Source organism: Ctenopharyngodon idella, chromosome 14 (genome assembly GCF_019924925.1).
Source record: "Ctenopharyngodon idella isolate HZGC_01 chromosome 14, HZGC01, whole genome shotgun sequence".
Taxonomy (NCBI): Eukaryota; Metazoa; Chordata; class Actinopteri; order Cypriniformes; family Xenocyprididae; genus Ctenopharyngodon; species Ctenopharyngodon idella.
In genome coordinates this window covers 380,810-394,766 of record NC_067233.1, presented here as the reverse complement: position 1 = coordinate 394,766, position 13,957 = coordinate 380,810, and the positions used below count along the sequence as shown (strand labels likewise).

The 13,957-nt window shown below is 35.4% G+C and overlaps 2 protein-coding genes across 4 annotated transcripts in view; one reads left to right on the top strand and one right to left on the bottom strand.

Annotated features, from left to right (window-relative positions):
• The window catches only part of LOC127494395 (uncharacterized), a 492,193-nt gene that overhangs the window by 133,389 nt on the left and 344,847 nt on the right, over window positions 1–13,957 (top strand). Inside the window, exons 21-28 of the mRNA XM_051860279.1 lie at window positions 3,312–3,485; window positions 4,829–5,002; window positions 9,932–10,102; window positions 10,352–10,525; window positions 10,619–10,792; window positions 11,221–11,394; window positions 11,488–11,661; window positions 11,754–11,927. Of these exons, the coding sequence (XP_051716239.1) occupies window positions 3,312–3,485; window positions 4,829–5,002; window positions 9,932–10,102; window positions 10,352–10,525; window positions 10,619–10,792; window positions 11,221–11,394; window positions 11,488–11,661; window positions 11,754–11,927 (1,389 nt within the window). The remainder of the gene's footprint in view (window positions 1–3,311; window positions 3,486–4,828; window positions 5,003–9,931; window positions 10,103–10,351; window positions 10,526–10,618; window positions 10,793–11,220; window positions 11,395–11,487; window positions 11,662–11,753; window positions 11,928–13,957) is intronic.
• LOC127494401 (transmembrane O-methyltransferase homolog) overlaps window positions 1–13,957 on the bottom strand; it is a 204,330-nt gene that overhangs the window by 112,086 nt on the left and 78,287 nt on the right. The gene's annotated exons all lie outside the window — the stretch shown is intronic.

The following is a 13,957-nucleotide window of genomic DNA, read 5'->3' as shown; positions in this document are numbered from 1 at the left end:
TGCACTTGGAATTTTTTTTTTTTAACCAGATGGTTAATAAAGAGAATGTTACTTGAATCATATTGTAGTTAAGTTTTTAAGCTGACTAGTTAAACATAAAAAAAAATCAAAATCGTGAATCGGTCAAGTGTTCTGAAAAAAATCGAGATTTTATTTTTTTGTCAAATCGCCCAGCTCTACTGGAAGGGCACCAGAAGTGGATGGCCTCCCAGTTGACTTCTATAAGGCTTTTTGGTTGGATCTGCTGGAGGTACTTAATGACAGCTTGTAGGAGGGCAGGTTGCCGTTGAGTTGCCGAAAAGCAGTAATCACTCTTATTCCAAAAAAGGGGGACCTTACTGATATAAAGAACTGGCACCCTGTCTCACTACTTTGTAGTGACTACAAACTGCTTTCCAAAGCATTGGCTAATAGATTGGCTGGAGTGCTGGATCAGGTTATCCATCCAGACCAGACATATTGTGTCTCCAGTAGATCTATTTTTGATAATGTCTCTTTAATTCGAGACATTTTTCATGTCTCTAAATTAAGTTTAGATTGTGGATTGTTGGCTTTAGATCAGGAGAAGGACTTCGACTGAGTTGAGCACTCTTATTTGTGGAATTCTTTAACAGCTTTTGGTTTTTGCCAAAAGTTTGTGGACATGATAAGAGTACTCTATAGTGATGTTGAGAGTGCACTGAAAATAAATGGTGGTTTATGTGCTCCTTTTCAGGTTCTTAAAGGTATCAGACAAGGTTGTTCCTTGTCGGGAATGTTGTACTCCTTGGCTATTGAGCCGCTACTTCAACAAATAAGAAATAATTTATGTGGCTTGTGTTTAACAAACTGTAACAATAATGTCCGTTTGTCAGCTTATGCTGATGATATTGTAGTAATGATCACTAGGCAAAGCGATGTACAGATTTTGCTTAATACAGCTGAAGATTTTAGAGGGCTGTCTTCTGCTAAGATAAATTGGGAAAAAAAAAAGTGAAGCTGTATTGTTAGGACAATGGACTGATGGAAAACCTTGCCTTCCTGATGGATTGTGTTGGGGCAGGGGAGGTATAAAATATTTGAGTTTATTTGGGAGATGACAATATAATACAGAAAAATTGGGAGGGGGTGATGGACAAAGTTAACCTTCTGGAGTCTGAGGCTGATTTGGGGTCCTGGTGTAGTTTTGACATGCCCTGACATTTGTGCTTTCAGTTGTTTATAAACATATTAATGACAAAAGTCTCATTACACTATATTCAGCACAAACTAGGCTACAATAATATGTGAGTAACAAGTATGTACATGTTTGTATTTTTGAGAGTAAAACAAAAAACAAAAAAATAAGTCACTGAAATAAGGCCTCAAAATGCATACTAAATGTTTTTTCACAAGACTTTTGGGAATTGTATATTTTAGTCTAGAGTTTTTGCTTCAAAATAAGCATAATGAGCCATTAGGTCAGGAATGTGACTGAGTCAAATAAAAAAGAATGCAATGACAAAAAACATATATCATTTTTTTATTTAAAATATAGTTAACAATATAAATGAGAGTCAAAGACACATTTTGAGTACACAGTTATACCTGGAAATAAATCCTGTTCAAAGATATATGTGAACATCATATACCTGGCATTTGGTGTTTCTGCAATGGAGGGGAAAAAAAGAAGGAAAAAAAAAAAAACTTTCCTGCTTCCAGTCAGTGATCTCAGTATTAAATGCATGCAGTCCAGTGTGGACCAATATCTGGTCACTATGATTCTCAAATCTGTGAGATAAAGAAAAAAAACCCTCTGTGAGCATGCTGATAACAGGATCATATCAGCTATTGTATTAATGTTAATATAATGTTCACTCTTAACAGAAAACATGATTTTTGTGAGCTTATGCATGCACATATTATTGCACATCATGTGAAGTAAATTTTGTATAGGCCTATATTTTAAATTACAGTACCGGTCAAAAGATTTGACACATTATTTATAATGTTTTCGAAAGAAGTCTCATGCTCATCAAGCCTACATGTATTTGATCAAAAATACAAAACAAAAAAACAGCAATACTGTGAAATATTATTACAATTTAAAATAATGGTTTTCTATTTTAATATACTTTAAAATATAATCTATTTCTGTGATGCAAATCTTCTAAACATTCATATGATCTCTATGGCATTTTATATATTATATTTGTTATATTATAGAGCCTAAATGTTAATGTGCAGTTTAATTAATCGCTAACACATTTTATTTCAGTATTTATTCCCATATTTCAGTCGATTTTACTCATCTCATTATAGCAATATAGTTTGGAAATAGCCATGGCAATTTACTAATGTAAGTCGATCTGCCCCATTAATTCACACTGAGACACACAAAACTTGCAGGATTCATATTTAAACAGTCTTTTTGTGGTTTAATATTCAGACACTATATCGCAATTAGGATAAAGAACTAAAGAGTAAAAAAAACTTACCATTCACAATCATTGGCTCGATCTAGTAGATCCTCGAAATGAAAGTGAAACCAGCTCTTCCACTGAGGTAAATCCTTTTAGAAATTATTCTGCACCGCATTTCAAAATGATGAAAAGTAGCCTACATGAAACTGACCAAGCTTGATTCGTTTTTCCGAGCTGATGCGGGCGTTCACTCTGTTGAATGTATTGCCTCAGAATTTGCGTCTGAATAGCGCTCGCGCTCCGTGGGTGTGGCCGCATTAACGGATAATGAGCTGACTCGCAAATGTCTGACAACTTTCTCTTTTCATACAGATTACATAAACAGAGAATATTTGTACTAAGTTACAGTTCATGTTAGTTTTCTTTATTTTGCAAAAATCACAACATTTTGTCTTTACTCTGAGTGTACACAAATAAAAGAAGACATTCTATAGTTTCAATTGAAATATTACTCCTGTCTCTATGACAAAAAAAAAAAAACTTTTAAGTATTTTAAGTTGATTTTGCTGCTATTAGAAAAAAATCTAGCAAAACACGCTGAGTGTTAAAGGGCTCTTGGATAAATGGAAATGGTTATTACCATTTCCAGTTCTTGTGAATTTCTTTTGGGACAAATTACATTGGGTCCCACAAAGTGTTTTATACCTCCCCAAGGAAGAAGGTGGGCAAGGCTTAATTCACTTGCAAAGTAGAACTGCTGCCTTTCGTTTACAGTTCTTACAACGTCTTTTGGATGGTTCAACAGTGTTTTTTATTTTATTTTTTTAACCCTGTTGTAAAGGGTTATGGAGTATTTGTAATAAAGCTTTTTTCAAAATCAAATTAAAAAAAAATCTCTCTCTCTCTCTCTCTCTCTCTCTGTTAATGTAGTTTAAGCTGCTGTGATATGACAGATGAAGGTTGTTCTGCTCTGACTTCAGCTCTGAAATCAAACCCATCACACCTGAGAGAGCTGAACCTGAGCTGGAATAAACTAGGAGACTCTGGAGTGAAAAACCTCAGTGATCTACTGATGAACCCACAATTCAAGCTGGAGAAAATACAGTTAGTATCATTATACTGTACAGTAGTTACAGTGTGATTTAAAGTTTACTGTTTAATGTCTAAAATATTAAAATTGTCTGTGCCTTTGCCTCCATATTCAGTTGTAAAAATATTTCACTTTAAGTATATTAATTATATTATTTTATTATATTAATTAGGGATGCACCGATAGGATTTTTTGGGACCAATGCCGATTTTAACAAACAATTATTGGCCGATACCGATATTTGTCTCTTCCTGTGTTTTGAAATTTTGTCATCAAAATAGATAGTATTTTGATCATGTTTTCAATCAGCAAAGTTCAAAAACACCTGCATTAAATTATACTAGCAGGTATATTGCTGCATCCTCAAATAATTTCTAAAGAACATCAATTAGATCCATTTAACATTCATTAGGCCTACCTAACTACAACTGAACAAAGATATATATGAAATAAACAGTGCTTTTTAGGTAGGTTTAATAGTTTTCAGGTACAGAAATAAAGTAAACAAATGTAAAATAGCACTGCATATTCTGTTCATACACTGTTTAAATTAAATACATATTAATCATTTATTGTGAAAGACTTTATTATGATTAGTCTTCTAATTTGTTTTTGTATACACTTTAATAATTTTTGTAAGTTTAAATATGTATAAGATCTGCACTATCCTTTACAAAGGCGGGACTCTTATTTTGACGGGTGTTCTAGTCTACGGAGCAATACGGGTAATGACAAGGAGAGCACGCAGTTCTTCAGAGATATTTTGCAGATTTAAAGTTTGTCATTTTATTAAGAACTGCCCGAAAAGGCATGAGATTTGTATGTATTTATTTACTGTTAGTTGTAATAAGTGTTTTGTGTAATTCACTGTATGTTGATGATAATGCAACGGAGAGAGAGATTTTAATGTGCACTTCTTGTTTAGCTCTTATGGTGATATTTTTATTTTATTTATTTTTTTTTTTTGGAGTGAAAACGGATGCAATGAACTTAATAAAAACATCAGTAAAGTTTTGGTCATCATTCGGATGGGGTCCACAACACTTATGAAAGTTACAAAAGTTGCTTAGTCAAGAATAGTGTGCGATCTTGTTATTTGATTAACATTAAAGCGCAGACAGCAGCGCTAGGATTAGCAACAGACATTATACAGCCCAGTGCCTTCACGCAGTTAATTAATAAACCATCGGTTTGTTATATCTGCCTTTTTCTTGCTATAGCCGATGGTTGTAAATTAAGCAAAAATCGGCCGATAAATATTGGCGGCCGATACATCGGTGCATCCCTAAGATTAGTCGGGTAATGTCTAGAATAACTGATTAATCAGCTGAATGTTACATTTTCCTCTCTGTTCTAGACTCTCTAACTGCAGTGTAACAGAAGAAGGTTATAAAGCTCTGGCTTCAGCTCTGAGATCAAACCCTTCACACCTGATAGAGCTGGATCTCACAGGAAATGATCCTGGACAATCAGGAGTGAAGGAGCTCGATGATTTACTACAGGATCCAAACTGTCAACTGAAGACACTGAGGTGAGACGGGATGAAGTTATTAAAAAAATGGTAACACTTTATTTTAAGGGTCCAGAATAATAGTTAAGCATTAATTAACTTGTTTACAATTAAGCGTTAGTTAAGAACGAACACACTAGTAATGAATGATTAACTTTACATTTTAAGGGTCCAGAATAATAGTTAAGCATTAATTAACTTGTTTACAATTAAGCATTAGTTAAGAACGAACACACTAGTAATGAATGATTAACTTTACATTTTAAGGGTCCTGAATTATGTTAAGCATAGATAAACTAGTTAATAATGATTTGCTTGTTCACAATTATGCATTTGTTAAGCATGGACACAATAGTAATTAATGATTAACTTAACATATAGTAGGGCATATTAGCCTTTATTTACAAATTATTAAACATTATGTAGTGATTTTACCTTCGCCCATCCAAAGACGCTAAGTAAAATAGAGATTGGTACTCACGTCACCGCTGACGTTGTGATTTTTGGCTCACACGTCTCTTAAGATGTGATTATGAGTACATCAGATGACCACTTTCCCCCTTTTCCTAGTTCAGGGCACCAGTCAAGGTCTTTTACCTTGTCAGTATGAGAACACTCCCAACAGGGGCTTTTATTCATTTAGGATTAATGTAAAGTGGTCAGCTGATTTATTTTGAAAGATTGGTGAGATTGTTAACTTGTAAAGCCTCTTCTGTATTATCAGCACAAGAAAGACCCAAGTGTAATAAAAAAAAAAATTATTAACAAACGATAAACAAGAATAACTAACACAACTACTAAATGAATACCATGAATGATAAAGGAATAAAGCACATAAGATTCATAAAACACAAGTGATTAAGTTGGGTGTGGCTATGGAAGAGTTAGGTTATCTTATGGAAGGATAAACTGTTTCTCTGAAAATAATAAGGTGAAGAACCTTATTATGCACTAAACAAATAAACGAAAGATTATTTATTGTTAACTAACATCAGCTATATTACATCTAATGTGAATTAGAAACGTACATACTGATTATATACAGCAATGCCAAGGTCTCTGGAAAGAGGTTTGGTTAAGTGATATTTACGTTCCTCATGGTTGAGTCCGATGACGGTGACCTCTTCCACTGGTTGTGCTGGGTGACAATGCAGTGGGGAGAGGAGCCGGAATCTGTTTCAACAGCCTTGAACACGAAGCTCTGTGGGATGCTGATCTCCTGGAGCACCAAAGGGTCCTAAAATCTGGAACACGCAGATGAGGCCCTGGCGTAGGTGCAGAAGGTCCTTAACAATCTGGAACATGCAGGCGAAGGTACCGTGAAGTGAAGGTTTGCTCTCCTGAGCTTAACCTTGTTGCAAGTGTCTCTGTGTGTCTTCTGCCTCTCTGGGCCAGACACTCAGAACTTGGTCAATCCGCTTTTGTCTCTCTGTAGTTGTTACTGTCTCACTGGATGAAACTCTGAACGTAGTGTTTGTTAATGTCTCTTTCCGCACAGTCTGGAGGCTTAGAACATGGTCGTATCTGTTGCTGCCTCACAAGCTGTAGACTCAGATCATGGGATCTGTTGTTGTCTCTCTGGATGGACCAGAGTCTCAGAATGGTGTTGTATCTGTTAGTGTCTCAGCTTTGCAAGCCGGGACTTATATCTGTTATGTCTTTCCCCTTTGAAGGGCAGACTCAGAACAAGGAGTGTCTGTTGAAAGGGTATCTTTATCCCTTTCCGATGAAGAGGAGATTGCAATTTGGCACTTCTCTATTCGAGTGCTGTGATTGGCTGTTGGCATCAGAGGGGACACACACAGTGTGGCCCACCCTTTTTTCCCCGGTGGAACTCATTTGCATAAAGCACAAAGGTGGAAGTCTTTAAAGTTTACCAATGCATTTCTCACTTTCCAAACCACCACCAGAATACCTTTGGCAATATTCTAAACAAATAGAGACCAAACAAGATGGAAAAGGATTGAACTGTCATGCAATCATTCATTTGTACATTAACAGCTGAATTTGTGTAAGGTGTTGCATTACAAATAGCTGTCACTGAGAATACTAATTTCTCTGAATAAGTATGAAATGGATGTGTGTAGTTTACATCAGTTTTAAGGTTTCCAAACATAGTTATGAATGGATTTGGATGGATCACTGTGATCCCTCTTTGTTTCACCCACTGCTGCTGAGGTCCTGAGGAATTTTTATGGCGGTCTCTGGCCAACCTTAGGAAGTAGTCTCTAGATGGGTGAAGGGCAGAAACTGCATGTGGACCAATGAGAAGTCCTGTCCTTCCCAGCCTTGGTACCAGAGGTCTTCTTCTTGCCCTCTAAGAGGTGTCTGGATTTTGTCCTTACATCATTATCTGATGGCATTGGACAGTTTGTTTGTGTTAGTCCACCAAGATCCAATCAAAATGTAGCAAACCTTTGTCCGCTGTTACGGACAGAGAGGGGCCCGGCCATAAACTGGGCCCTGGAATGTGCTGTTCCCTACAATTTGAAAGATACACATTTATGCTACAAATAAACAAAAATAACCTAGTAATTAATAATAATAATAATAATAATAATTAATTAATAATAATTCCATACATTTATATAGCGCTTTTCTGGGTACTCAAAGCGCTTTACATATGGAAGGGGGAATCTCCTCAACCACCACCAATGTGCAGCACCACCTGGATGATGCGACGGCAGCCATATTGCGCCAGAACGCCCACCACACACCAGCTTATTGGTGGAGAGGAGACGATGAAGTCAATCAGGATGGGGATGATTAGGAGGCCATGATGGACAGAGGCCAATGGGCAAATTTTGGCCAGGATGCCGGGGTTACACCCCTACTCTTTTCAAAAGACATCCTGGGATTTTTAATGACCACATATTAACCTTAATTATTGGCTTATTCTAGTCAATAAACTGGAATATCACTCAATAAGAGCCATAATTAATATGGATATAACTTTCACTTTAGAATAGGGGGTCAAATTGTCTTTATTGCACTATTTTAGCACTTTATTACTGTAAAACCAGCACTAATTAAACATAGTTACTACTAGTAGGCATGGGCCGGTGTGAGATTTTGACGGTATGATAATTTAAACTAAAAACAAACTTATTTAACCCTTTATGACCGGTGGGAGCGCCCGCGCTCCCGTTTGCGTGTCTCATTTTAAGAGCCAATAAAAACTGAAACCAAGTAGGTAGTACAATAATTCTTTTTGCATACAAAACCAGAGACTTTACATGTTCAGATCATGCCTACAACATGCTCTTGTTGCATTATTTTCACCCTCTAATGAGTCTTCACAAATTGAGTTTACAACAAAAACAGCCCACAGTTGCTAACTGTGAACAATGTAGATTTCACGTGGCATTTTTGCTCATAACTTAATGAAAACTGCACAGATCATGGATCATGGCACATCACCATTTGCAGATTCTTACGATTAAAATGAGCCCAAAACCAACATAATCCGTTGCGTCGTTCACAAGATATTACTCACGGTATGATGTAACATATTTGGCTAAAAACATGTCTCTCTTTCCAGGATGCAATGTGTAATCCACTGTTTTGGAACACAAAATAGGTATCATTTTAAAGCTTAGAAACTCAGCTTTTTAATGGATCTCACCATTTTGATAAACTCTTAAGGAGTGCTGAGTAGTCCCTATAAACCCAAGTGCACCGCCCGCCAGCGCCACCGAGCAACGGAAAAAATAATAATCATATTTTTCAAAACTCCTGCCTTGATCAACAAAAAATAGGTGTCATTTGAAAGCTTAGAGTCTGAACTTTACAATGCATGTAGCCAATTCGATTAACTCCTAAGTAGTGCTGAGTTATTTGCTGATAAATAGAACGATTTTTAAAATGCCATTTAGGGGGCGTCAAGAGCTAAACAAATAGGCTACCTTGGTTCGAAATGCTGTAACTTTTGATTACTTTATGTTGTCACCACAAAATTTGATCCAGATGCATCTCAAATGTAGTAGAGCTTCATCAAAAAAGAATTTTCCTCTTATCTTATTTTCTTCCTGAATTATTAGTCAAATAAGAAAGATATGTAAAATTAAAATAATTTTTATATATATATATATATATATATATATATATATATATATATATATATATATATAAATTTGTCTTTTATCAGCAGTTTCTCAGCAAGAAAATGTCCAATTGTAATGTTTATATTTTCTAAAAATTTAGAAAGTGTTTTATTAAATGATACCCACCTTTTGACTCTCCTTGCTAAAGTTTTGGAGTTATGAGTCTTTACTTTTGTGTATGTCACTCAGAAAAAAAACAACTTTAAACAACTCAAAAAATGACTTCAGGTCTTAAAGGGTTAAAGAAAGAACACTATAACGAATATCAGCATGATAAAAAGTGCCTAAAATGAAAGAAACTGTCTTTGGAAGAAAAAATATTTGAAGTGTAATTTTACTTTTTCGTTTGTCTCACGTTCATTACATTACATGGAGAGGGCGGGGTTTATGACCTATACTGCATCCAGCCACCTGGGCGCGATCGAGATGATTTGGCTTCACTTTTCAGGACTCGTATGGCACGCTTGATGTGGATACTTCAGTGGCTAATATGCCCTTACTGTATGTTAACTTTATCATTAAATACTAGTGTGTTCGTGCTTAACTAATGTATAATTGTGAACAAGTTAATCATTAATTACTAGTGTATTTATGCTTAACTAATGCATAATTCTGGACCCTTAAAATAAAGTGTTACCAAAAAAAAATATGATTTTTTTTTATAGAAATATTATTTCAGTAAAACAATAAGCTCTACAATCTGTTGTTGCATCACTGTTGTTGACAGTGATTTCAAGACAAAAAATCATATAAAATGGTTTTCATCAGCACCAACTGCTGGATGTTTTCATTACAGCAGGTTTAGTTGAGAACTGAATTGAATTCAGATTCATCTTCCCTTCTGCAGGTTTTTGAGTCCTGCTGCAGAAGAAGTCTGTCAGTATGTGAACAGAGTTGTGGGTAAAAACCTGTTACTTCTGAGAGAGCTGAATCTGAGTAAACATGAACTAAGAGACACAGGAGTGAATCAGCTCGCTGCTCTACTGCAGGATAAACACTGTCGACTCAACACACTGACGTGAGTATTGTTTATTCATAAAAATTCATTACTTACATTACTTTTAATAGTAACATTACTGTAGCTAATATAATATTACCGAAGTTGAGCCTGAGTTCACATTATATTTGTGCAACATTTTGGTGAAATGAAGATGATCTCACTTCCTCTGTTTTATTTTCATATGAAGATGATGTGATTTACAGAATTAAGAGTTTTTTTTTTTCTTCTCTTATTTTCTGCTCTCTATCTCTCTCTCTGCTAATGTAGGTTAAGCTACTGTGATATGACAGATGAAGGTTGTTCTGCTCTGACTTCAGCTCTGAAATCAAACCCGTCACACCTGACAGAGCTGAACCTCAGTGGGAATATAATAATAAACACAGGAGTGAAGCACTTATGTGACGTACTGAAGGATTCACACTGTAAACTGGAGAGATTGAGGTCAGTAACATTCACATACAAGAAAGAACAAGTGTTTTGATATTTGAATGAAACAGAATAAAGAGTTTCTTTTTCTCTTTTGCCCAAATGTAGTTTAAGCTGCTGTTGTATGACAGAAGAAGGTTGTTCTGCTCTGACTTCAGCTCTGAAATCAAACCCATCACACCTGAGAGAGCTGAACCTGAGCAGGAATAAACTAGCAGTCTCTGGAGTGAAAAACCTCAGTGATCTACTGATGAACCCACAATGCAAGCTGGAGAAACTACAGTTAGTATTATTATACTGTACAGCAGTTACAGTGTGATTAAAGTTTATTTATTTAGACAATTGGACCAAAGTTACATTGTTTATACTGTAGCATTGCATCTTCTGGCTTTTGCCATTAATCACAATTAAAATTAGATGTCTAACTAGAAAATAATTGCTTTTAAATTATTTGAAAGAATGTACTGATTGTGTACATGATGTTCTGCAGAAAAAGATTTACATCTGGTACAATAAACAAATGAGATGAAAAAAGAAATAGTTTAAAAATGAAAGAAGAAACAACTGTTTACAGCAAACAGAACTAGTGTGACACGATTACAAGCAGAATATGGGAACTACAGACTAAATGACAGACAATATGCCTGCTGTAGTGCTTAAATATGTTCATCGTAGATCTGAGTCATTTTCTTTTCTCTTTCTGTCTTCAGTCTGAATAGATGCAGTATTACAGAGAAACAGTGTCTCATCCTGACTTCAGCTCTGAAATCAAACCCATCACACCTGAGAGAGCTGGACCTCAGTGAGAATAAAATAGGAAACACAGGAGTGAAGCGCTTATGTGACATACTGAAGGATTCACACTGTAAACTGGAGAGATTGAGGTCAGTAACATTCACATACAAGTAACAAAAAGTGTTTTGATATTTGAATGAAACAGAATAAAGACTTTGATTTTCTCATTTCTTCTAATGTAGTTTAAGCTACTGTGATATGACAGAAGAAGGTTGTTCTGCTCTGACTTCAGCTCTGAAATCAAACCCATCACACCTGAGAGAGCTGGACCTCAGTGTGAATCAAATAAAAAACACAGGAGTGAAGCATTTATGTGACGTACTGAAGGATTCACACTGTAAACTGGAGAGATTGAGGTCAGTAACATCCACATACAAGAAAGAAAGCTGTTTTGAAATTTGAATTAAACAGAATAAAGAGTTTGTTTTTCTCATTTCTCCTAATGTAGGTTAAGCTGCTGTGATATGACAGATAAAGGTTGTTCTGCTCTGACTTCAGCTCTGAAATCAAACCCGTCACACCTGAGAGAGCTGAACCTGAGATGGAATAAACTAGGAGACTCTGGAGTGAAAAACCTCAGTGATCTACTGATGAACCCACAATGCAAGCTGGAGAAACTAGAGTTAGTATCATTATACTGTACAGCAGTTACAGTTTACTGATTACAGTTTATTTATTTTAAGAGTACAAAGTACTCTTCTGAAAAACTACTCAGAGTACTAGTTATTAGTTACTTTTTAGCCGGCGATAGCACTGCTTCCGGGTCCAAACGCTCTACCAGACGCCCCAAGAAAACAAACAAACAGTGCTAATATATAATCACATTGTGATGTAATACTACTGAAAAATTATAAACCTAACCTTTATCTTCATACCGCAATCTCATATGGCCAGACAGTGATTCATCTTTTATAACTCATTAAAATATTTGTGTCTGGGATGCCGTGAGCAGAGACTGTAGTGTACACAAGAAGTTTTAAATTCTTAGTTTACATATGTAATATTAATTAAATAGTGCTCATAAATGGCTGTTGAGATGGTATTCTCAAGTGAAATGAGTAGAGGCTTGGACCCGGAAACGGCATTCCTTATATCATGACTTAACAAGCAGTTTCTCCCCAAGCCGTCAAACTGACGGTATCAGAGAGAACGCCATTCCAGAGTGGAAGCAAATTTTCAGATTTTTATTAAAGATTACGACGACAGACATTTTTTTTCCAGTGTATTGACTTGCATGGTTTCTTGTTCACCACAAGACTAGTAATGTGCACTAACAAAGTAAGTAGGGTCAATTTTGATTTCATGACGACTTTAAGTCCACATACCACAACCGATTTTAATTTAGGCTTTTATTTACATATAACATTGATCATTGATTATTTACATATAACTCACTTAAACAATGGCTCATTCTTTGTATTAGTGTCTTTACAATAGGGTAACTTTGCTGCAATAGCTTACAGCACATGGAAGCTTGATTTCAAACTGAATTGAATTTACAAAAAAAGACAAGTAAACAGTCAGTAATAAAATAAAATAATAAATAAAACAAATTACCTAAGTTCAGTTGAGGTATTCGAAATATGACAACACTGAATTTTTATACTGACCTTTAAAGTACAATGTAGTGATGCAGTTAGAGAGTCTAGGATATGTATATGTACAAATCCTACAAATACCCCATTCCGAAACATTTCTAACATTTCAATTTACGTTGTAAAGAAATTTAAAGATCCACCTTTGTATGTTTAAAGATTTCCTGGTGCATTTCACTTACAGCCAATAAGATTTCATGTAGCATTTTCATCGGTCAGTAAAAAGTTTATAACTTTTGACAACATGTAATCCAGAAATAAAGAAAATAAATTTCTGCTTTAAATGGTTAGTTCACCCAATAATAAAAATTCTGTCATTAATTACTCACCCTCTTGTCGTTCCACACCCGTAAGACTTTCGTTCATCTTCGGAACACAAATTAAGATATTTTTATGAAATCCAAGGTTTTTTTTTTTTATCCCCCATAGAAAGCGACGTAATTACAGTCATTCAAGGTCCAGAAAAGTAGTAAAAACATTGTTAAAATAGTCAACGTGGGTGCAGTGGTTCAACCTTAATGTTATGAAGAGATGAGAATACTTTTTGTGTGCAAAAACAAAACAAAAATAATGACTTTATTTAACAATTTCTTCTCTACTCTGTCAGACTTGTACGCAGTTGACGTAGTGAAAACAGTTCAGCGCTTCCAGGTTTATGTCCGAATGCCGGCTCAGTATTAGAACTGTGTATATAAATATTTTTGATAACACTACCATGTAGTTTGTTTCTCCAAACTTTCAGTCTGAGCTCCTTCACTGTGTGATCAGCTCTTCAGACCTGCTGCAGTGGCGGCTTTTCGCCGGTTCAGATATCATGGCTGTTATTGGTCCGTTTACAATCTGATATTTTTATTGGCTACCGAAATGCCGTTTGCAATTGCAAAATGCAATTTGAATATTAATTTAAATTGTAGGCATACTCAGTAACGAATTATGATTTAAAAGGAACAAAGTAGATTATTTACCTTAATTTGTACTTAAGTACAATTTAAGAGTAAAGATTTAAAAATACTCAAAGTACAAGTACCCAAAAATCTACTTACAGTAACGCTAGTAA